Source organism: Protomyctophum parallelum, assembly GCF_964188405.1.
Source record: "Protomyctophum parallelum genome assembly, chromosome: 6".
NCBI lineage: Eukaryota > Metazoa > Chordata > Actinopteri > Myctophiformes > Myctophidae > Protomyctophum > Protomyctophum parallelum.
Window position 1 is genome coordinate 27,039,171 of NC_139701.1, and position 25,774 is coordinate 27,064,944.

Consider the following 25,774-nt stretch of genomic DNA (forward strand, 5'->3'; position numbering starts at 1 on the left):
AGACCAGTAAAATACATGCAATTTAGAAGGGGGGGAATGGATGAACAATTGATGGCAACCTGTTGAAAAGGGGAGCATTGTTTGAGGAATATGATATCGAAACTGAGAGCCATAGAAGCAGTGACACAAATATCTGGTAACCCTTTACAGGCCCCTTGCCAGGGGGCGTATTCCTTGGTAATGATCTGCGATGATAAATGCCAGACTAATGCCTATATGCTTCAATGATTTGTAATAATAATAATAAAATGAAATGGTCATGGAAATGATGAACCATAACATTTAAATTGTGAATGATATTGTTCATGGATATTACAAATACATAATACAAGACTTTTTAACAGGTTTTCAGGCAATTCATATTTTACATGGTGCAAGCATTTATCCTTAGCTTTCTTTTTAATCCTTAGCTTATTTTCAAGCTAAGGATAAATAAGTATAATAATGTATTTATTTTCATTTCAGTGTTTTATCTCATCTCAGAATTAAACAGTTCCAATACTGATTGGCCGGTCCATTACCACTGGAATAAGCAATGATTTATAACATGTTCTTATGGAGTGGTATTATGTCTTTAAAATACACTTACTTGAAATCTGTAATGATGGGGTCCAGCTCTGGACCATTGATGACTGACAACCTAAGAACACAACAATCAACTTATTATGATTCTTATGCCCAGAGGACCAACTTCACTAATACAGACCACATCAGCATCGTATGACAAGAATAATAATAGAATTACTGCATTTTTACACATATTTTTGGATACATCACTTAGGCGACATAATGTTCCAGACAGAATGTCCTCAAGTATGTGAACCTACCGGCTTGGGGAGTCAGGGCTGTCAGAGATTTCTTTCGCCTGCACGGCATCACTGGTGAGAAGGTCAAATGTTAATTTAGAGAGAGGAGCATAATGGCTGTCACATAGGTGCTGTGAGAAGAGGGATGTTATAGCCAAGATACTGGAAAACAAAACACCGGTGGCCAGTGAAATTACACACAGACATTGTAACTGTTCTAGTATTACAGACCCTCCTTCAACAGTTTTTTTTGGTGCTGATTATACATTTATGTCTATTTGAATTATAAGACTATAGTCTAGGCTACTCAATTTAGCATTTACACAAACAATGCAGGCCTACAAGAAAATATTGAATGAACATCATATTCATTAGTATAGGATATGATGATCATTAAATCAATTTCACGGTAGTAGCAGCAGACAGTCACAAGGTTTGTAATTCACAGTAGTGAAGTGCTCCCTAATACAGACCAGTGGCACTGGCGGTGGGTACAGAATGTACACGGTGGCCCAGGTTGCCAGCTAAATAATGATGAGCAGCAATGAGGAAACCTTGGTTTAAAACTTTGAATATAAGATTGGCTGGAGCACTTTCTCTAGTCTATAGTTAAAATAAAACACAAAGCATCTGTTTCAATCTAAGGAATGCTATGCCTATTTCCTGCTAGTTCTTGTAAACACATGACTAGTTAATGACTGACTTCCAGTGTGTTTAATACATTATTATTTTTTAAACACATTTGTTGTTCATTTTAGACTAAGTAATACGGCCTACTGTAATTTAATTCAAGTATAGGCTATTTATCGACAGCCCGGCTGCGTGTTCGATTAAATGGAAGGTAAACTATTAAAGAAAGGCTATTATTATTATTATCATCATCACTAAGCTTCATTTCAGTTATGATACACATGCTAATCCTACCGTGCAGTTTTATCAATGCACCTTTCACACGCACGCACAACCTGCTCAATCTCATTTCGTGACAGTCGCGTCTCGCCGGCACCACAACCCACATACCAACACCCATCTTCATAATCATAAACCACACAAGTTAACGAAGTGTAAACATGATCATTCTTTTCCCCAACATTTGTGCTACTCACTTTTTGATGTCATCTTTCTTCACGCTTCTCCTCCAATTAGTAATAAAACTCATTACACACCACCGAAATCCAGATGTACAGAACGGAAAACAGTGGCCAAGCTACGGCTTTAACAACTTTCTAAACGTTGCATGGACATGAGCAGCAGAGCAGAGCAGTCTACCTGTGGTGGGCAGCTGAGCTGAGCTGAGCTGAGGTGTGTGTATCCAGCCAGGAAATTACTGTACAGTAGAGTAGGGCGTCTTCCTCCTTCCTGGGTAGCAAAGGTGTGGAGCCTCTCATCTCCATAATAATAAAAGTTCTACATTTAAATGCATCGGAATGTACGGCATCTAGTGGGGTTGGGCTTCTAGGTCTTAAAGCACTCCACTTTAACTCCCTGGCCACTCAGCAGTGTAGTACACGCACACACCACACACACACAATGAATTCTCTTGAAAAATTCTAATCTAATTAGTGACAAATCTGTCTATGTGGTTTTTCAGAAGTTGTCTATAGAGAACATGGCATACTAATCGGTTCGGGCTCACACACACACTGGTCAACAACTTTATGGTAAACGCATAGGCTATGACAAGAGACAAACTAAACCGTTTAGATTTATTGTTCTTTTTTCAATTAAATGCATATCATATTCTGACCAAACCTCCCAATAACTCTTCGTACATGTTAGAAAATACAAAATAAAATACAATTAGATAGATTAAAAAAGGCTTGTATGTATAAGCCTATAGAAACACAAGTGGTTTTTGACTTGTAAAAGAGGTGAGTCTATACAAAGGACGTGTCTGGTGGTCTTAAGTACAACATCATGGTATTAAAGTCAACATTTACAGGTATGAAAAGATGTTCAGCAATCTCGTTGCGCTGTATTTACAATTAATGAATTTGTCGATGAAGGACAGCAGGAAGTGCGGAAATGACCAATAATGACCAAATAAAGTCCATACCCGTTGTGCAATTTGGTCATAAAACAGTTGAGATAAAGAATGCACAGAGCCCTCTCACGTTCTAAATCAGCACTTCCCTTGTTTAAAAACCTCCATTCACAGTTTAGCACACTCCAATAAGAGGCTTTGATCCTTCTCTTGGACAAAAAAAAGACTGGCCCTGCACTGGGGATGTTAACATGCCAACATATATCACTGTAGCCTATAATATAATTTGAGACTCATTCTTCTGGAGTCCAATTAAGCCACCATCACTACCACACCCTTGCAACACAAGTTTTTGCAAGTTAAATCCCCATGAGCATGAGGTTCATAGACAGAACAGAGGCTTTTGTACAAAACAACACACTTAAAAATGACCTTTTTCTCATTCAGATAAGACTATATGAAATGAAGTCAACCACAGTTCAAGGAAGCACATCAGTTAAACACAAAACATAAATGTTTTATACAAATGCTAACATAAAGCAGCAGCAACATATGACAAATCACAATGGGACCTCACCTGGCCAGCTCTTTTCAAATGCTATGACATTGGTTAAACTGGTTACACCATAGATCCTGACATACCAAGGGTATATGGACCATAGATATGTATCTATGTAAGTAAAGAGCAAGACCCAAGCATGGTGTGTTACATTTTTTCTACATAGATTTACAGAGGTGGGGACAGAATATGCAAAACAGAAATAAGCCATTTTAGTTGGTGTTGTTGATTTTACTCCCCTCTGTTATGATGCAGTTTCTAGTTCACAAACAAATCATTATAGATATAGATATATATTTTTCCATTCAAAGATCAATCATTTTGTACAAGACAATCAGACATTACTGGAAACCTTACCAAAGGTTGTCTTCACTTGTCAATGTGATTCCAACAACCAGGAAGCAACAGTGTTAAATGAGCATGACCATAAAGTTAACCGTTGTGGGAGGGTGGAAGTGGGCTGCATCAGGGAAACATTTGATCTTCACTCAGCAAGTTGAAATGTAAAGAAAATGTAGTCAATGTACTCTTCTTATCGCCACTATTAGTATCTATCTATTGTATATTAAGAGTTGAAAACTGGACAAATCAAGCCATTAATGCAGGGAATTAACTTTTCCAAAGGCTCAGTATGTATATTAGAGTTAAGACAGATTTGTTCATGCTATAAATCTGAAGAATACTGCAGAACCAAAATGTTGCATCAACTCTCAGACAACTAGATTCCAAGTTTCAACAAAGCAACACCAGGAACTGCAGACAACATGAAACCAAGTCCAGAGGCGTGTTAGGATCTTATTGAACTGGGTGTAGAGAGCCTGGGGAGTGGGGAGGGTGTTAAAATATATACTGTATATTGAACTGTACATGTAACGCATTATGCAACAATGTCAGCTTTGTCCTTTATGTTGAAATCAGAGGGGGGGGGGGGGCATGACAATCATTCTGTCCAGTCTTTGACAATCGTTTAGTCTATAATCGCTGCATGACACAACATAGTCCCCCTTAAGTCCATGTAATCTCATCATTCTCTCCTCCTGCAACCCTGACCGAGTCAGACCAAAAAACCAACAAAAGATGGATTATCGAAATTTTGCAATGTGATTTGTGAGAACAGGCTGAGGACGTTGCGTTGGAAGACTTCAAAGGTGGGTAATTGTCTGAGACCGTCTCTTTTAGGGGTCAGCAGGTGATGATGTTGCAGAGTCTGTCCTACAGAATCCCTCACATCTTTGCTTTGGTGCTTGCTGTGGCTAAGGCAGGCAGTGCCATGCCAAGCCACTAGGGGGTGCCACTCATGAGAGTTCAGACTTGCTGAGGGCGATGGCCAGCTCCAGGTCTTCTTGTTCCTGCTGGGTGAGTCTGGCAAGGCGCTCCTTTTCCTCCCGTTCGCTCTCTCGCTTTGCCCACTCCATCATGTCTTCCTCTGTTGGGTACTGCACACACACGTGGGCAAATACACACGTACATACAAACAAACAAGAGAAGGCGCGCACACACACAGAAACAGACAAAACAAACACACTTCTATAAGCAATCCTTTTGAGATGAAAACCGGTGGACAGAGCTTTCTGCTGGCTCCCACTGACTGTCTAGAGAACATAGCATCCATGCATATAGCAATCCAAACATTTCTCCAGATGGGAAGTAATTAAGAATATATATATTTTTTCCTCTAGTTGCTAACTTTTTTGTGACACCTTGAGAACGAAGCAACAATTACACATGGAACACTGAAATGTCACATACTATAAATATTAAGGGGGAACCCTTGGCTGATTGTGTAGTTTGTTTTCGGGTTCAGATTAAAAGCTACAGCGAGCACTGAGACGTTTTATTCTCTATGGCAGTGGTTCCTAAAGTGGGGTCTGGGGACCCCCAGGGGTCCTTGAGGGAGTTCCAGGGGGTCCTTAGCTAAATGATAAGTTTGGAACAAAATGGACCGGACCCTTATGGGTCTGTAACTCTGAGAGGAATGGAACCAAATGGAGCTGTTAGGGTCCATTTGTACACTCTCAGAGTTTAATTAACATTGATTTTACAATATAAATTGGGGTCCCAGAGATAGAAATGCCATTAAATGGCAGTCTGTAGACTAATATGCATGTCAAACTGGGGGTCCTAGAAATTAAACGGGTTGAGAATCACTGCTAGAGCCATAAAAATCTTTTCTTATGAGAGGTCCCTTGCATATCTCTTCAAATGTGGGTCCATGGGCTAATTAGTGTCAATTTGGGGGTCCTTGACATGAAACAGTTTGGGAACCACTGCTCTATGGGATGAAGAGGTGGAGATCTGGTAGCAGTGTATTGACATATCACGTTCAACGCATGGGGTTCTTCATTGGTGAACTTTTACCAGGTGTCAAACGATAAGAAAGAAGTGTGTCGTTGAACACACCTTGAAGGCATTTTGCATGTAGTTTCCATTCAGTGAGAAAAGCACTCCAAGGTAAGTCGAACAAACTACACACCAGAAAACCAACATTGCCAATAATTCACAAAACATGGGTAACATCATAACATGTGTGTGACCATACCCTGAGGGCCTGGTCATAGATGCGCTTCAGAGGTGTGGGCAGTGCCGGTAGAAGTGCCAGTGTTCCAGTGTGTAGTTAATTTGACTTATGTTGGGAAGTGTTGGCTCACTGAAAGAAAATTCACGATGTACAACGCTTCCATCGTATTGGTTGGCACCCGGTCAAAGTTCACCAGTGTTGAAGCCCACGCTTCACACAAGCTGGACTTCACATGGGTGTCCTTATGGGTTGCATTCATAAACACGCTCTGGAGCACAGCATACCCACGGTGCTCTTTGGTCATTCAGAAATTCAGAGTTGCCATTCGAAAGTTCTGCGAGCACACAAAAGGCCAATTCATACTCCAGTTTTAGGTGATAGGGTGACCACCGAAACAGTGGTTAGTAAAAACAATAGAAATGTGTTTGGATGAGCGGTGAGTCGCTTAACACCTCAGTGTGATGTCATGTTGTAGTTTTCGGTGGTCACCTTATCACCTAAAATTGGAGTATTAATAGGCCTTGAGCGCTCTGAGGGAAAAGCTGAGGTGTTCCAAGTGTCTGAACATTGGTTGACAATGACAGAGTCATTGCAAAATGCGATGGCTTCTTATATATTCAACACAGTGTCACAAAACAATTATAATCATGTTTATACATGAGACTAATTCACATTGATTTGAATTAATTTTGAAATACAAAAATTATTAACGAGTATCTATTCTGACCGTAAATTAATTGATAGAGACTAGTGCTTTATCTATGACATCAAAATTGGAGCAGATTCTCAGAGCACACCCCGAACACACCCCCATAGTACACCATGAAGAAACACAGCTGCAGAAAATCAAATGAATAAAAAAGTTTTTAACCTTAGCTGGAACACAAACGTCAAAATCAGGCTGATTTTATGTCCCTAAATTGGTTGACAAATAAGATGTAAATTATATTGAAAATTAAAATGAAGAAAAAAAGGATCACACCCATGTGAAGTGAGGGGCGCTCTGATCATCGTACATCATCATACATCATCTCATTCCGGTCAATCACAATTTGCGCCCTCACCTTTGTCATCAATGTTTGTATTACGCAATGTTTGTGTTTACACAAACACTCAAAATTGTCCATTCATTGTCAATGGCATTCTAATGTTTGTGTAGGACAAAGTTTGTGCACACACAAAAAGCTGGACATAGTAGGAGGGGCTAGCGCCCCTCAAAAAAGGGAGGTGCAGGTAGGTACTAGGTAGGTAGGGGTCTTTTACAGGTAGACCACACATAAGAGAGGTGAGTTAACCACATAGAAGAGATGTGATTAGAACGTATTGCTCAATAAATGAGGAATATCTCTTATAGCTCTTTGGCGTTTGTTCACCCATGCAAAGTAAAATTAGCAGTCACTTAGCAGCAGGTATTCCGACTCCAGTGCTATTATAACATAACATTAAATAGTACAGAACATGCATGGTTAAAACATAACAGGTGTATGAAAGTGCATACTAAAGACTCAAATGTGTCTCTGTGACACAGAATCATCTGGGTTACCTGATCTTAAGACGAGTAATACATCTTACACAGTAAAATCCTCAGCGTTCATTAATTTATTAAGCCTGAGTGAGCCAGCACTCTGACCACTCCGTTTTTGAGGGGTGCTATCCCCCTCCAATGCATGGCTTTTTAAATGATGTCATACTCGTATGGCAACCAGGTCTATGGACATTTAATGTTTGTTTAGAGCACTTAACAAAAATCATTTGCCAGCCAATAGATGGACTTGTCGTTTGTTTAGGGCACTAAATGATGACATATTACATATATGACATAATACATGTTTGGACTGGTTTCATTTTATACAACACTGCAATGAATGCCCCCGGTGACGTCACGTGGCAACCACAGTGCCCCTCACTTCACACGAGTGTGATTTTATTGTTCCATATGCCTCAAGATGACAGAGATGGCCTTCTTCACAGTAACTGGAAGAAGTTCAAATGGAACCATATAAACCTGCATTAGTCCATTTGGTTCCATTTTTACATTCGGACAAACACAAACTCTTGATTTTACTGTGTAAAGAAGGGAAGAGAGTAAATGGTAGTGGAGATAGTGTGATGGAAATGTTGTGGATGCACACAGAAGCCAGAGATGGTGCGCTTGATTCAACACTTTATTCAACTTCTTTTACAGAAGAGAAAAGATGGAAGGAGCCACACACACACACACACACACACACACACGCACGCACGCACACACACACACACACACACACACACGCGCACACAATTGCTGACCACATCAGAGATAGGAATGAACAGAGTAGGATGTGAAAGGAAAAACACTAAACTGAGAAGGCCAATGGTGAAGACAGTGGTAAGAGTCATTGGGAGCCAGCCAATCAGAAAAAGGCCAGTTAGTGCGTGCAGGGGTCATGCGGGATGCAGTCGGGGATAAATCAAACCTACTTTCTATCACAATATAATGCTGATGCTGCCTGTCCCACAGCAACCCCATGAGTGTACATCCTATATCAATTATTATTAGGACACCAAAGTGGGTTTAACTTGAGATAATAATAAAAATAGGATGTAATATTAGTAGGCTGACATGGGACTACTACATCAGTCAATAACAAGCAGCCTCACATCTAACCATCCATTGCCAACCAATAAGAGAAACAAGGCTGCAGCTTTAGTAATTTTAAGCTGTGACTTGTCTGTAACTATACAGGTGATTGCAAATAAAATCTGTTAAATGAATGTCCTCTCAGCTATAAATGCATTATAATCACAGTGAAACCAAAGTGCAAATATATCAGCAACTTAAAATAAGTACAGGTGTAGATAGAAAAATCCCATTCATGAAAAATATTGGATATACAGTATGCACCAGAAGGTGGTGATACACAAGGAAAAGATGAAAAACTTAAGAATTGCTATCGTATGAATTACTCTGGTTCAAGACAATATTATTAACTCATCAAAACAAAAAGAACATGTGACCTAAAGCACATGAGCAGACTTTTGTTTGTTTTTTTGGCAGTGGATGGAGTGACTTACAAAGCTGTCCTTGTTTAATATGTGGGTGTGGCCTCGTTGTATAGGTAGATATGGTTCATTAGTGAGAACACAAACAAACAAACAAAAAGGCAGAGGGCGTGGCTACTGAGACTCAGGTGGAGGAGAGGGAGACGGCGAGGGGGAGTTGCTCACTTTGTCAAAGCTGGCAAATCGGTCGGGTTCCCGTGCTTTGTGTCGAGGAGGGGAGGATGGGGCAAAGGGGTCGGCCGAGGGTTCCTTGACAGGCAGGGAGGAGGAGAACTCCCCAGAGCTCTGGGGGAGGAAGTGCCCTCGCCGGTGGAATGAGTCTGAAGACTCCTGTGATCCTGTTCTGGATATGGTAGACTTTTTACCTGGACAGACAATGAACAGACAGACCCACAGGACAGAAACGTACACAGATGGAGACATGGACGACACGCACGCACACCATAGAGAAAACATATTACTGGTATTCCTCGTTTGGTACAGGAAAACATAAAACACGCTTAGACTGGAAGTGAAACACTTCACTTTCAGACTACGAATCAATGGAGTGAAACACTAGAAGCAAGATTGCCTTACTTTTAAGGGGCTAATTATGGTTGCAATTATGGCAAAAAAATAGATTTGTTATAACAAATCTAATCCTAACCTGGGGGTGGAGGGGGAGGTCTGGTTGGTGTACCCGTCTTGGGGGGCAGGGCCGGGGGCACATCAGAGCTGGGGGCCTGGCTGTCATCTTGGAACAGGTTCTTATTGTTGGTACCAAATGGATCAGCACCATTAGACTATAAGAATACCAGAGAAATCACAAAAACGTTTCACACATGAAGCGACAGACACGCCCTGGGTAATTCATTTTCAATGAGAGGCAGGTGATTAATTTTGGATGCGCGGAGAAGTTGAGGGGGCATTGATGCAAGCGGGCACGGTCCCGTGAAATTGTCACATGCTGGCTCGTTTCATGAAAAGAGATTAACCACTTTACAGTTGACCTGGGTCCCAATTCTGAGACAATTCTGGTAATGGTAATTTTCAGAAGTCCTGTGATTGTCAGTTTTGAAAAGTGAGCCAATAATCAGAACCACATATTGAATGTGACTATGGAAGTATGGATATTGTATACATAATAATTTGTAATGTAAATTATGGTGAATTGTCCACAAGACCCTTTATGGTATTTCCAATATTTATTTACATATTTACAAATGTATTTTCACTAGGGCTGTCAAATGATAAAAAATTTTAATCAGATTAATCACAGCTTCAAAATTAATTTAATCATGATTAATCACCATTCGAACTATGTCCAAAATATGCCATGTTTTCCTGTTTATTGTTGTGTAAATGGAAATATAAATGACAGAAAGCGGATATACATTTGTTTTTGAATGATTTTTGTTTTCTAATGCATTTAGTATAGACATGATGTGATGTGAGCATTTGTAGGCCTAGCCTACACTTTGAGTTAAATCAACACTGGCTTTTGGCCATGTAGACTGCGGTCCCCCAGGAGGAAGTCACTAATGTTGCTCTGGAGAGGGAAGTCTGGAACACTCTGGTGGAGCTGTTGCCCCCGCGACCCGACTAGGGATAAGCGGTTGAAGATGGATGGATGGATGAATGGAGACTGGAGTCCCAGTCCAGAGATGAAAATCATAATAAAATGGCCTAGGCTACTTTCTATCAATTTAATTTGGGGGTCCTTGAAATTAAAATAGCTGAGAAGCAATGGGTTAAACTGTAGACTATAGTTAATTGAAATTCACAAAATACAATAATGGCACATAAGCATTTTTGGAAACAGGGCTTGGTTTAGAAAAACCTATATTTTGCGCTAAAGTAATTATTGAATAACATATAAATGTAGGTTTTAAGGCTAGAATGGCATTGTAGTGGACTGTAGTGAGAGGCGAGATTGTCTCTCCTTCATTGCGGGACTGCAGGACTAGATAGTTAGTCGTGAATCAGCTTCAGTCAGTGTTTTGGTTCGTACCTGGAGTTGCGCATTATCTCTGCGGTGCACAGCAGCACAGGAGAACTGTCTTTAATATATCCATGGTCGTTTCCAGTTGCTTTCCATGTGCGACACAAAAGTACCATGTGTTTGTTTTGGTAATAGCCTACTGCAGGCGCAGCCATGCTGATTCACGTAATCGCGTAGGACAAAACGAAACCAGCCGGACAAACATTAATGGCATTTTCAAAATGTCCACAAGTTGCGACGGACCCGAGTGATTCTTGCAGCGCGCTGATAGCTAACACTAGTAGTGTGTGTGTGTGTGTGTGTGTGTGTGTGTGTGTGTGTGTGTGTGTGCAGTGTAGCCTAATGGGGCTTTGCTAGGCAGACAAAGTAACGCAACAGAGTTACAGAATCAAACCACTTTGCAACCAAACTACAATACACAAGCTATCTCTCTGGTGTTGTTCAATCATGACTGTGTGCTACACAGTGACAGATTTGTTATGCTCTGAACGTTCCTGAGCCGCGCGCACGGGCGCATGTTAGGGGGAACACTAACATGCGTTAATTGCGTTAAATATTTTAACGCAATTAATTAACGCAATTGATTAATGCCATTAACGCGTTATTTTTGACAGCCTTAATTTTCACATAAAATACACCTCTAGACCTGGTTATTATTGGAGATTCTACAGTAGTTTAAGCATGTTTAGTGTGAATTGTTTTTTTTTATTTCGATTCTGTTAAAAAATATATATGGTATTGTGTGTTTCATTTAATTACACACAAAACAATGTTTCCTTCTGTTGCCTAACAAAACCCCAACATGGTTACTATATCTGCCTTGCTGTGATTTAGTTTTTGTGCTCAAACACACTGCCAATGAGGTCATTGTGTTAGAACTTCCAGTCCGTCTCACATTTCATTCAACGTTGATGAGTCAGTGCTCAGATCATCACGATGTTCCTTTCTTATACTGCGCACACACACACACACACACACCTTGAGATAACATAACACGATCAAGCTCACACAATTACATCTGAAAATTACCTTAGACAAGGCACTGAAATCAGCAAAGCCACCGCCAAATGACTCATTACCAAACACTGCAGCAAATGGATCTGAAAGACACATGGGGAGGGAAAAATCACACTTGTGTGAAGTGAGAGGTGCCTTTGTTTGATTTTGTCTGTCACGTAGGGGGCATGGGGGTTTGTACCACTCACACAAATTATACACAGAATTTCAATAGCTGCTTCATTATTACAAATTTCACCAGAAGGGGGCACCATGCCACCAGCTGTACCTGGGTCTGAGCCAGTGCTCACTGTGGTACCACCTGGAGCGAATGGATCATTGGTTGATGTGGTGTCCTTCTAAATGACAAAGACAGGTTGTTTAATGAAATTGAGTGCAGCGAGAACAATACATTCTACCAGACGTATGGGCTTGGAGTGATAACTCACCACTGCCAGATCAACATCAGGAGGAGAGGAGCTGAAGGGATCCATACCTCCGTTGCCCTGAGAACTAAAAGGATCCGGATCGCCCAATGCATTCATTTTGGCTCCAAATGGGTCAGAATCAGTCATATTTTTACCCACAGAGCTGAAAGGATCCTTGGCTGCTGTATCTGTGTTGATAGGTTTGGACGAGAAGGGGTCTGGACCTGCCGCTGATGTAGCTACTGTATTATTGAGCTTTGGTCCAAACAGGTCTGGTTCCGGAAGGCCAGTGCCGTCACCGAACGGGTCTGCTGAGGCTGCGAATGGATCTTCAGACGAGAAGCCGGTGCCGGACTGTTTGAAGAAAGAGTCTGCAGCAAAGGGGTCTGAACCTTTGAATGGGTCACCCCCAAAAGGATCTGATTGTAGGAAACAGGAAGGGTTGAATGTTTTATTGTTAGAATCTTTGATATTAGAATCAGAGTTGAATAATCCTATCTTTCTGTCAGGTTAAACTGCGTCTATTAAGCTCATGTTATGCTAGTGATCACTCACCAGGTACATCTACTTTTCCAAATGGATCATCTTTGAATGGATCATCTACAAAAGAGACACCCGGATACACTTTATTCAAGCAACACAAATTGTTAAGTTAATTCATCGTAATAAATACTATTTGAAGGATGTATGTACTGTGTACTGTGTAGTGTTTTTTTAACTAAGGACGTAATTGGGAATAACATTGTAATCTATGTTTCCCTTTAAAGAGACTCACCATCGGTGAAGGGATCTGCCTGGAAGAAATCTAATTCAGGAACATTAGGGGGGCTGGTTTGTGGTGGTAGGGTAGGGGGACTGGTTTGTGGTGGTAGGGTAGGGGGACTGGTTTGTGGTGGTAGGGTGGGGGGGCTGGTTTGTGGTGGTAGGGTGGGGGGGGTGGTTTGTGGTGGTAGGGTGGGTGGGCTGGTTTGTGGTGGTAGGGTGAGGGGGCTGGTTTGTGGTGGTATGGTGGGGGGACTGGTTTGTGGTGGTAGGGTGGGGGGACTGGTTTGTGGTGGTATGGTGGGTGGGCTGGTTTGTGGTGGTAGGGTGGGGGGGCTGGTTTGTGGTGGTAGGGTGGGGGGACTGGTTTGTGGTGGTAGGGTGGGGGGGCTGGTTTGGGGTGGAAGGGTGGGGGGACTGGTCTGAGGTGGTAAGGTGCGGGGACCAGGCTGAGGTGGCAGTGAAGAGGGGCTGGTTTCAGAGTCAACTGAATCCTCTTTGCTCTCTGGCTCTGGTGAGGCAACCTGCTGGACAGACAAGACAGGGCTGTGTTCACTAGGCTGAAGATTGGAGTCACTGGTTTTTTGATAAACATCAAATGTTTATTTATATCCCCAGTAAGGAAATGAGGTTGTTAATAATGATGTTGTACAAAACAGCAGTGAGTCAGATAAGACATTTATCGATAATGTAGGAATACGGGGAATACAGAGTTCTATCTAGTTCTGGAGTTGTCATACCTTTGGTGTGCTGGATGTAGGCGATTCCTCTGTCTCTTCTGGTGATATGTCGACTGTAGGACTGCTCCGTTCCTGCTGGGGACACAGAGAAGATATCAAGAAACAATGACATTGACCTTTCTTGTTGTGCTCACACATGATGCAAAGTGCACACGCCAAACTGCATAACTCCAGCAGATTTCAATATTTCTATTTTACCTAGTTTCTGCAATGTTTTACTGATAAGTCATTCAAATAAATGAGGTTGAAATGAAACAAAAAAGCGTGGTCGTCGGAGCAGCGAGCTCAGACCTCCACCAGGCCTGGTAACGTACCCAGGGCTGTTAAACACTGGGTGCAGCCAAGTGAAGCCCATCACACAGACACACACCGTCTGCGACCGCCGTGCGTCAAAACAGCCGCCTCCATTATTTTTCAATGAACCTATCGCACACTGGCGGCGTCCGACGCGCGCTGGCGCCTCGCCTGGCGCACCGATAGAACCAGTTCTATTTTCCAGGCGGCGCCGCGCGGCAACGCGTCGCGTCGGACGGAGCCGGTGTGTGTTGGGCTTGAGAGCGGTTTTGGAGGTGCAAGAAATAAGCCTTGTCCACAAAATTGTGAAGGCAATTATAGGCAGTTATAGTAAAACCCTGTTTGGTCTATGTCGCATGATACATGAGACCATTTGTGCCTAATTTGGTGGCAAAACACAAAGCATGTGTGAGATTTTGTAGCATTTTTGGCAGCATCTATTGGTGGAAGTATAATCACGTTTGGTGCTGCAATTTTTTGGATTTGTTTTTGATTAAAATCTGTGGAAGATCGGGTTCATGATTTATACGTTTTTGTAAAACAAGCTCCTCCTGCAAACTTTGGAAGCAAATCGTAGCCAATCAGAATGAAATATGAAAGATTTGCCTGATACACCTTAAAAATGTTTCCAGAGACAACGTGTAGTGATTCCTGAAAGTTTTGGAAGAAATCTGATACTGATAATCATACCAAATTATAATATGTAACAATTACCAATGCAATGTTCACCTGAGGCTTCATAATGGTAGACAGACTACTATAGATATCAGCGGAGGCTAGGCAACTATAAAGATCATCTAAGGGATCAGGTTTCGGCTTTGGCTCCTCTGGAGTCTTAGACATCTCCTTCTCCTCTTCCTCGTCTTCCTCTCTCTGTTCTTCCTCAGACTGTGCATTTAGCCGAGGGCTGTTGCCTGGCTCTTTGTCCCTCAGTGCTTTAGGGTGGTCCTCTTGGAAGAGGTCCTGCTGGAAGAGGTCCCCATGGTTGGGCTCTGCCGATGGGCCTGCCGAGCCGTTGACCATAACGGGTGAGCTGTCCTCCAGTGCTCTCTTCCAGCTGAGCTGGGCTGTCACTGACCGCTCCTCCACCTGGAGGTCATTCAGTTTCTGCTGTACCTGAATGGTAGAGAGAGAGGATGGGGAAAGAAAATATTGTACCGTGGTTCTTTTCATACCCAGGCTCTTTCCCACGACCAAGCTGAGGCAAAATAAGTCTACATTACACAACTCCATTCCGTGATGATTAGCGTCACAGCAAATGACATTAGGGCTACACAAGTCGACAGTCAATTGAACATAAAACATTAAAGTGATGACATGTAGGATGATACTTAAAAAGGTGTAGTGAATGAAAAATACGTGTTTCACACTTTTTATATCAAATCAAAAGTCCATAAAAATAAAAATTGTATTACTTCCTTAAAACAAGAACGTGCTGCGTGATGATGTGTAAATACACATCAATAAAAGCCAATAAAAATGAAGCTCACTCATTTGATTCCCATTGCTGCACGTCCGTCCAAACACAGCTGCTACTGATTACAGAAATACTGTTTTTAAACTCATTCAAGATGACATCCAGACAGTGTATTACCGGTACTTGTTTTAAAGTTAATCATCGCGCTAAAATATGTATAGTTATATAGGTAGAAAAAATCCCCTGGCTTTGCTGCTGTCTCTCTGTCACTTGGTAAACAAACCACTCTGCATGTGCGTGCATGTGGTCGCGCATGAGACAGACCTACGTCCTATAGCCTGGAGGGATGCGACGCTCTGATTGGTTTAGAAACTAAGATCCTGCCGTCTGAGGCTGAAACTTCAAAATAAAATGCTCATAAAAGCCATTTCACTACACCTTTAAAGAGCTACATCTGAAAGGCGGCAGACCATGCCAACTGATGTACACGTGACAATCAAAATGAGATGGAGACATGACGCGACACACACCTGTGCAACCTGAGTGAAAGAGTGGTATACAGAGTCCTGCAGAGGTGAGAGCTGTTCTCTGGCAGCCTGGACCTTCTCCTCCAGTGTCCTGGTCTCGTCCTGCAGCTTGAGAAGCTCCTCTCTGGCCTGGACAAGTTCCTCTTCATACTGACCTATCTTCTGCTCCTGCTCCTCATGTTCTGACTGCAGCGACGAAATCTGGGTGTAAGCACAAGCACACAGTATACATTAACACATGAGGACATGCAAGAGAACCAGCAAGAACAGGCTGAAGTTTAACTGGACACCCAACATCAAGAGATCAAGCTCAAGAAAGCTGAAGTTTAACTGGACACCCAAATAACTAAAGCCTAGTTTAGATTTCTTTGAAGATTTATAACTAATTACTAATATCTTCTGAAAACGGTGAGAAAAGCACTGGTGTTTGTTCACATTCTTGCCGGTCTGCATGACTTTGCATGCATCATGACTTTTCAGGAGAGAGAAACTCCCCAGGTGTCTTAAAGCATTGGTTCCCAACCTTTTTATACTGAAATACCACCTCAAAAACTATTTGGTTCTCCATGTACCACCATAATAAATAACTGATGTTAAAATACAGGAGCGTAGACCTGCCCTTTTTGTTCCATTCCTAAGCCAATAATGCTGCTGCTCTGACAAAACTGTCTAATCACTAATCAGCACAACTGATGATATTTCTAATGTGATTAATCCATTCTCAAATGTTCGATTAACGGCTAGGTGTGCTGTCGTGCTCATTTCAGCACGGCTGGGTAGCCTATTTGAACCAATTGGGCAACTTTTCTGTGTATCACCAGAGGGGGGCTCAAGTACCACCAGTGGTACTAGTACCAGACGGTTGGGAACCTCTGTCTTAAAGGACAACTTTAGTTTTTTTCAACCATGGTTCATGTTTTAGGTTGTTATTAGAGAACTTAAAAGAGTGTTAATTTTTAAATTTTCTGCTTTCTTTCGTTTCAGGGCATGGGGCATTCGAGCATGGGGCTAAATATGTATTTTTTTTACAACATTTTAAAGCGATTTCATTTTTTTAATCATTTACTATAGTCCTACTAGACCAATAAATTACTTCTGGCCACAAAAGATCACAGGATCTACTGAATATGTGGCTACTGGGGGGAAGCCACACTGTGTCATAGGCTCAATGTCAGTTTGACACATTCAGTAGATCCCGTGATCTTTTGTGGCCAGATGTAATTTCTTGGGGTCTAGGACTATAGTAAATAATAAAAAAATTAATCGCTATAACATTTTGTAAAGAAATACATATTTAGCCCCATGCTCGAATGCCCCCGCCCCCCTGTCAAAAACAGCTAAAATCCCTAAAACAAAAGAAATCAGCAAATGAAAAAAATACCTTTCACTTTCTCTAATAACAACCTAAAACATGAACCTTGATTGAAAAAAACTAAAGTTGTCCGTAAGGACCTTTACCAGCTGGTTCTCATGGCTGGTCTGCTGGCGGATGAGGGACAACTGCTCCTCCAGGGAGGCCTTCTGCTGGTCCAGCTCATCCAAAGCTTCCTGAACCTCCTGACGCTGGGCCTGGAGCCGCTGCAACTCCCCGCTCTCCCTCCCCACCTCGTCCTGCAGGTCCTACAGATGTTGGAGAGCAGCACAGCAAAGTAGTGAGCAGAAACACTTGGACGAACTGGGTGGAGCAGAAGGGGCACCACTATGACATTCAAGGTCAGATCATGATTTCAGTGACTAGTGCCAAACGACACGTAATATAATATTACCTGTCTCACACCGTTTTGAGTTTTGAGCATTCATACTGTCTGCGACTCGCTGGCAACTGATCCACAAAATGGAAACTATTTCATGTTAATATGGTCTCGTGCATTTCGGGCTTACTCAAAATCGTGGTGAAATGGCTTTTTTGGTCATTTCATTTTGTTGTTTCAGTCTGAAACGCCTTTGCAACCAATCAGAAGGTCCTATCCCTTCAGGCTATGGAGTGGAATCTAAAAAAAACATACTTTTCATTTCACCACGTCTTTGATCTTCCCAACCAATCGTAGTATGCAACATTTTATGAAGCCTAAGTTAAGCAAAACCTGGGCTGGGAGTGGGCTGAACTTGAGTCATGACCTACCAACACTCAAAGTGTGATGTATGGTGGCCCACCTCCTACACAGTATAAATATCCATAGCACTCAGCCTTGAGCCAATGCTCCAGTGAAGCAGCTTAGAGTTGCCTCCATCAACATAGGATTCTCTTGCAAGATTTAGGAAAGACCTTAAATCATGGCTCCATCTTCAGACTAACTGGTCATAGTTCGTTTCCGACCCTGGATAGCCCATCTCCCTTGCTCTGAACTCTTCTCTTAGGGTACCTCTTGTCCTATATGTATAGCTCCCTCTTATATATATATATATATATATATAATTTTTATTTGTTACATGGTTGTTTTGTTTGTACAGTATGTTTGTGTATAGTTTCATGTTACAAGGTGGACCACAATGGAAACAAGCGAAGGCTTTTTGTGTCCATTTGGCGTTTTTTAAAATGATGTCATTTTTAGTAATTTTCTTAAACTGCCAATAAAGTATTCTATCTATCCATCTAGAACCCACCATTACACTCGGATGTCAAATCTGCTTCCCAAAACAAGTGGAGTGTGGGGGAGTGAACTATCTCTTTAATTTGTCTGCTCCCAAAATAGATCTCATCAGTCAGGCTCTGAGCAGGGAGTCTTGCAGACACTCTTACATCAAGGACACCAGCCTCTCTCCCTCTCTCTCTGTATAATTAACAGTGAGATCTATCGGGCTGGCTGGCTGCTGGCCTAATGGATTATTGGTCAGTCAAAGCATTAATAATGTTATTGATTGATATTTAAGAACCAGTGATGCCCTGCCCTTATCTTTACCAGTTTGTGTTTCTGCCCGTCTATTAAGTAGTTTAACAAAATAGACAACAAAACAGAACAGTTCTCGAATTTGGAGCACCAGCACATAGTAAAATCTTCAGTGTTCATTTACCATCACTTTGTAACTCTGTAGTGTACACCATACAGATGTAACCAAATTGATCCCTGTGAGTCATTATGGACCTTATAATTAGTGTTTAGATGAGATTAGCATGTCTGTAATTGTCGCTAAATATTTACAAAATCACATTAATGGCTTTAGTTTTAGATTTGTCCATGTTGTACACTCAGCATTTTAAAGTAAATCATTGGCAGATTTTCTCCAACACCATGCTCTCATGGTGTTGGAGAAAATCTTTCAATGATGGAAAGAGGGAGATGAGGGTCTCACCTGCACTTCATTGGTGCGTTGCCGGATAGTCTCCTCGTTATCCTTGATCTCCTGCTCCACTGTACTCTTCTCCCTGGGGGTCCAGCACAGCAGACAGGAGTATTTAGCCACTGAGGACAGGCTGAGTGCGCCCAGTCCTCCAAGCCCCATTCCCTCCAACCCCAGCCAGCCATCTGTTGCACTACCTCCTCTACCTCCTCCACCACAACCAGGCCTCTCAAGCAGCTCCTCTCCCTGGACAACCATGATCCTAGCCCGACACCAAAATGCCCCCACAACTAGAGCAGAGAGTGACTGGAGAGCGCTGGAGAGGTGGGGCGTCTCTGTGTGTGTGTGTGTGTGTGTGTGTGTGTGTGTGTGTGTGCGCGCGCGTTTGCTCTAAGCTTGTGCAAGTGTGACGAGGACATTTACAGTATGAGTGAAGCAGGGTCCTGTTTGCTCTGTCAAATGTGTTGGTGATGAGGAGCGAGAGACAGATGGCTGCCTTGAGGATAGAGAGAGAGCGAGGTGGAGGGAGAGAGGGAGAGTAAGGCTGAGTCAAGCCCTGTTACATTTATCATCTGTTTTTATCATCCTCTCTCTTTTCTCCCTGACTACAGCCCAGCCAGGAGAAAAGCAGGGAGAGAAGGGGAGGAGCAGTAGTTGTATGGCCTCTTTCTAAAAGCCCATCTCTCATTTATGCACCCCTACAACAATATGTTTGAGGCTGAGCACTGTCCCATTAATAAATAATAGGGTTCCTGAGCAGCGTGATTCCATTAAGATATTTACATGAAGGTTACGATCGATCTAAGAGGCAATATGGATGAGCGAGGAGAACCAAAATAGCTTCTACATAAGATAACTTGACAATGATCTGGGAAATAAAACAAGCAAAGCATACTTGTCACAGGAAAGAAAGGGAAGTTCTAATTGAGTGCCCCTAGCGGTCACAAAACAATAACTAGAACTGCACTCTGTCGAGTGCATACTTGCTTGTTACACACTAGTAGGCCATAAATGGCCTACTAGTGCGCAAGCAGAGCGTGCAAGTACTTTCAACCGCTATAAACTGTCAAATCTCAGTTTCTCTGTGAAGGAACGTTTGAAATGTTGATTAGGTTTAACTATTTGCTACCTACCTACTTTAGGCATGTTACGTAATGACTACTTGTGCCTGATATGGCAGTGGTGCCAGATTACATACATGTATACATAAGAGAATTACCTTTAATTCTCCCAACACTAAAACATATCGTCATTACGTCACCATCGAAAACCAATTACACTCTGGCATTGGGTCCTTTAATCCACATCTTTATTACTTCATCATTGAGAGCTAGTTATATACTATGTATATGTATATGTAATTTGTAAGTTGATTAGCGGTATATTTTATGTTTACGTCATCATTGAGAGCTAGTTATACATATATATGTAATTTGTAAGTTGATTAGCGGTATACTGTGGTTACTTTGCGCCAAAAACCGCCCCAGCCAACCCGCCATTTTGATGCGTATGCAAATAAAACAGCAAATTGTGCCTGATTTGCTGGGACCAGGTTACATACATGTATACACAGGAACATTACCTTTAATCCTCCCAACACTAAAACATATCGTCATTACGTCACAATCGAAGACCAATTACACTCTGGCATTGGGTCCTTTAATCCACATATTTTTTACGTCATCATTGAGAGCTAGTTATACATATACACACCATGTACTCTGGTCCCAGCAAATCAGGCACAATTTGCTATTTTATTTTACAAATGATGTATGACTAGCTCTCAATGATGACGTAAGACATACGGTCATGTATGTAATCTGGTCCCAGCAAATCAGGCACAATTTGCTGTTTTATTTGCATACGCATCAAAAGTGGCGGGTTGGCTGGGACGGTGCATACGGACCGGGCGAAACTATTACTTGCGCGCTCTGCTTGCGCAAGTAATAACTATAAGAAAGGGGTGCTCCGCTGAACTAATCTCTGCCAGGAGCTGATAACAGATTCACAGCTGATTGATTTATTGATTGAACATTTAGAGACGAACAAATATACACTTCTATATAAAAAATCATGTAAGGAGGTAAAAAGGGAAAGGAAACATACAGTAAGGGGGGTAAAGGGGGTGGGGGGATTCAGATTTTAAGGAGGCCAGTTTCGAATTGCATCCGTCCGTAGATAACCGTCTTCACAAAGAACTATCCCTGGTTCAAGTTTCAAAATGCAGGTTAAAACGGTCTTCTAATTTTCTCAACCATCTCATCAAAAGATGTCATCCCTTTCTTTGAAGAGTCTATATTTTCATCCTGTAATGCCACACTAAACAGCGTATAAACAGCAATGGTAATCTGTTCTTACCCATCATCTTCATTATCAGCAGTGCTAGGTTTGTGGAGAGATTTGAAGCAACAACAATGTAACATCTTAGCAAGCTTGATCTGCTGCCCGTCACAATTACTATTTTCTTATTATACACTATTACTACCACCCACCCCCACCGCTCACCCGTTAAACAGCTGTTCTCTGCCTATTAAACAGCTGTCCTCTGCCTATGGCATAAGTTGCGCAAGTGAGTGTGGTTGTGGGCACCAAAAGACACACTGCTCACCATCACCTTTGAGAAAGGTGAAAAGGTGAAAGGCTAAAATTACATTTGAAGAAATTCTCTCTCTCGTAAAAAAATTTGTTCCAGGGACTCCCCCAGAAGCAAAGATGTTAAAAACGATCTGTAGGTAAAGTATAACATAATGCTTAAAACAACAAAAAGAGTTCCCGTGCAAAATGATGGCTCTCTTTCACATCTTAAAACTAAATCAATGTGTGTGCTGTGCACATGTGTGAGAGAGATGTACTTTATGGATGTAATTTTGTGTTCTAAATAGTGGTCTTCCAGAGACCAGTAGGTGGCCGCACACAATGGTAGTAGCCAAAGTGCCAATATTTTATTTTAGGACACAAAACAGTACGGTTTTCATTTGTTTTAGTGATTTTTTGACAGGGGCGGGGGCATTCGAGCAAGTGGCTAAATATGTTTTTTATTTTATTTTTGTAACTGCGATTTCTGTATTATTATTTATTATAGTCCTACTAGACCCAGGGAATTACATCTGGCCACAAAAGATCACAGGATTGTATTGAATGTAAAGAGGGAGGTACTAGGGGGTGCCATACTGTTTGTCATCCGTTTGTCACCTCGCCCTTCACATTCATTAGAAACTGTGATCTTTTGTGGCCAGATGTAATTTCCTGGGGTCTAGGACTATAGTAAATAATAAGAAATAGACATAAAATGTTACATAAAAATACATATTTAGCCACTTGCTCAAATTCCCCAACCCCGTCAAAAAAAGGGTGAAGAATTACTTGCAAAAAAAGAAAAAGCATTAAATCTTAATCTTTTACTTTCTCTAATATCAACCTAAAACATGAACGATGGTTGGAAAAAAACTAAAGTTGTCCTTTAATCAGACTAATCAATTTAATCAAAAAAAATGTGTTGCATCAATTCATTGATATACAACATTAAGAAAATGTAATACAATGTATATATTTATTAATATTAGTTTTCTGTTAATCAGTAATAGTAAAAAGTTAGTCTATATTCATCACTATACAATAATTGCTAATTGTATTAATATATAAATAATCAATAGTTGCAGCCCTTCAAGCACATCCACAACTAGAAAAAGTGCCTCTAGAGGCACAGGTCTCCACCAGGGCAGGTCAGGGTGTGGCCTCCTGGTGGCGCTATAATAGGCCAATGTGAAAAGGGTGCCATTTCTTCTTACGCCTTGGATGGCAATTGGATGATTTGGGACATTTTGTTCAGAAAATGTGTTTTGCAAAAATCCACCTATTGGTGGCACTATAACAGGCCAATGTGAAAAGGGTGGGATATATTCCTCAGCCTAGTAGGAAGGTCTGTGAAAGATTTCACGTTAATTGCACGCTGCGTTCGTGATTTGACTTCACACCTTTCCTTAAGAGAAGCTCACCTTTGCAGGTCAACGATCTCGTTACTGAGGGAGTCCAGTTCCTTGATGGCAGAGAAGTCGGCTGCAAGGTTGGCCAAATTATTCTGAAGACCAAGCAAGGTAGAGGACAACTTAACCATGGATAGACACTCACTAGCGCAAGCCCAGCACCACAACATACAATACATGGACAGGACACAACAATAAACTGATGAAACAACCTAGTACTGTGTATAGGAATTAACTTTAAATAGGACTGGACCCATTAGATGACATCAAAACCTCATTTTGAGAGTTCTGAGAAGAACCCCAAAATGACTCATGCACTATAACATCCTGTGTGTTAATTTAACAAGTTGAGAGTATAAAATGGTTAAATTGTTAAATTCACACACAGGATTTACAGTGTACGATACGGAGAAATTGAAGATGCACCAAAAGGAAGGAGACAACACATTCACAGCCAAGCACAAACACTACTAAACTAAATTAGAATGGCATCTACTAGGTAGCTACTGAGGTGATGTAGAAACAGGTTAGGGATGGGAAAGAACATTAAACAGACTATGTAATGTCACTGACACGAGAAGACCTAGGTAAAGGTGTCCCGTAGTGGAGGCACTGGATCAGAGGGCTTCTTTCAAATACTCATTCACTTAACTGGGCTCCAGACTAACTCGTTTTAACAGCTGAATTGTTGCCACCGGGTGCTGAAAATGTTGACATAATATGATTTTTGATTTGATTTTTCATCACACGCACACAATACAATAGATTTGTATATTATCTAGTACGCAGATGACAATATTTATCATATCAGACTTTTTTGGAAACATTATCATTTTATCTACACCATAAAACAAATGGTAACAGAGATATGGCACAACGCACAAGTCTATTGCCAACATTGATCTTTACATAGTTTATATATTGTCTTCATAGAGTCTTTTCCACAGCTGGTGCAAAACTACAAAACAGATACTAAAGGCTTGGATTTTCAGTGAGCATTTTACTCCTGTAGGACTGTGGTGTGACAAATAAAACTGATTCTGATAAGTGCATTATGAATCAGAATCAACTTTATTGTCACATCACAGGTTTACAGGTGTAAAATAGTGCGTGATTGCTAGTGTTGTTTCAGTGGGTGCGTCATGCCAAGTGGGGATGTGTGCATATCGCAGTGTGCCACTGTGAGGTTGCTGCTTACTATACAAACCATTATTCTTACATCACTGTTTTTGTGACAACAAAACACCCCTTCCATTAATTGTAATTTTTTCTTGCACATTTGTAAGCTCAAATAATTACCCAATGGTTGCAATCTGGAGCCCCGGCTATTTTAATATGGTAATTTCATAGGTTCTACAACACATGGACGGATAGACTCTAGAAAGATAGATTTTAAATATGGTAATAAGACTTTTTGGGGTAGGTTTTTTAAAAGTATTAAGTATTTGAAAGAAGCAAAAGTCCCACTAAGACCCAGGCGTGGCACATTGGGTGTATCTCAATAGACTAGGAGGAATCCACTCTACTTGCCCCAATTTCTCCACAGTACTAACACAGCTCCAACTTTGGCACAATACTGTTGTCAGGGCAGGGGCTATTGTCTGAATACACTTTGATTTTCATTCATTATAATTTTCTTGATTAGTTACAGCTGTCAACTAGCCTGCAACACAAGGAAACAGACAAGCGTGTTCCAGCCCAATGAGAACTCAGAACAGAAACTGATAAAATAAAGGACTTCTGTGTTAGCCAGGGAAGAGGAATGGACAAGTTAAGGCAGCCTCTGCAGAGTATTGAGAAGCATTTGACTCAGTATGGTAAGCACACGCTCTCTCACGAGAGACTTCCAAATTAGGGAGACATCATCACTACGTGTATGTAAAGTGAACTATGCATAATGTGTGGAGAGCAAACACAGAGTGAACCTGAACCGTAAGAGAATGACACACAGAGAGCGACAGAGATACACAGCCGCAAGCTAGAGGGGGGAAAAAATCCAAACACACAGAGACACACCACAAGGAAGGAAAAGGTTAGTTAAAAACAAATAAATAGACAACTTTGTATCAGCAAAATAACAAACAAAATAACTAATCCCAACATTAAGTGATACATCATCCTCCATAAAAGCATTGATTGAGGGCTGGTGATAATGCCAGCTTCGGAGAGATAACAGATGACACATCAGCAGCAGGCAACAGGCTCTTTGATGCAAGAGAAGCATCTGAAGTAAGAAACATCAACAAAAATCTCCAAAGCAGTTGTCCACACATTATGTTCACATAAAACAATGGCTACGTTTACATGAAGGGTGATCATTCCGAATAAATACTTCAGAATAAAATACATCCGATGTAATGTTTTTTGCCGCGAGTTTACATGGGAAATGGTCATTCCGAACGAATGTTTACATGGACGTTGCCGTCGGTGTGATATAAGCCATGACACATGTTATTTC

The 25,774-nt window shown here is 41.4% G+C and overlaps 2 protein-coding genes across 2 annotated transcripts in view; both read right to left on the reverse strand.

Annotated features, from left to right (window-relative positions):
• ttc39a (tetratricopeptide repeat domain 39A) overlaps positions 1–2,175 on the reverse strand; it is a 39,038-nt gene extending 36,863 nt beyond the window's left edge. The window contains exons 1-3 of the mRNA XM_083766439.1: positions 1,913–2,175; positions 828–878; positions 590–640 (exon numbers count right to left, since the gene is read on the reverse strand). Coding sequence (XP_083622565.1) covers positions 590–640; positions 828–878; positions 1,913–1,965 — 155 coding nt within the window. The 5' untranslated portion in view covers positions 1,966–2,175. The remainder of the gene's footprint in view (positions 1–589; positions 641–827; positions 879–1,912) is intronic.
• A 323-nt stretch (positions 2,176–2,498) lies between these two features.
• The window catches only part of eps15 (epidermal growth factor receptor pathway substrate 15), a 32,692-nt gene continuing 9,416 nt past the window's right edge, over positions 2,499–25,774 (reverse strand). The window contains exons 12-25 of the mRNA XM_083767341.1: positions 23,329–23,411; positions 19,346–19,418; positions 17,513–17,674; positions 16,058–16,255; positions 14,825–15,226; positions 13,817–13,891; positions 13,090–13,603; positions 12,870–12,914; positions 12,336–12,733; positions 12,176–12,245; positions 11,920–11,990; positions 9,556–9,691; positions 9,075–9,274; positions 2,499–4,785 (exon numbers count right to left, since the gene is read on the reverse strand). Of these exons, the coding sequence (XP_083623467.1) occupies positions 4,645–4,785; positions 9,075–9,274; positions 9,556–9,691; positions 11,920–11,990; positions 12,176–12,245; positions 12,336–12,733; positions 12,870–12,914; positions 13,090–13,603; positions 13,817–13,891; positions 14,825–15,226; positions 16,058–16,255; positions 17,513–17,674; positions 19,346–19,418; positions 23,329–23,411 (2,568 nt within the window). The 3' untranslated portion in view covers positions 2,499–4,644. The remainder of the gene's footprint in view (positions 4,786–9,074; positions 9,275–9,555; positions 9,692–11,919; positions 11,991–12,175; positions 12,246–12,335; positions 12,734–12,869; positions 12,915–13,089; positions 13,604–13,816; positions 13,892–14,824; positions 15,227–16,057; positions 16,256–17,512; positions 17,675–19,345; positions 19,419–23,328; positions 23,412–25,774) is intronic.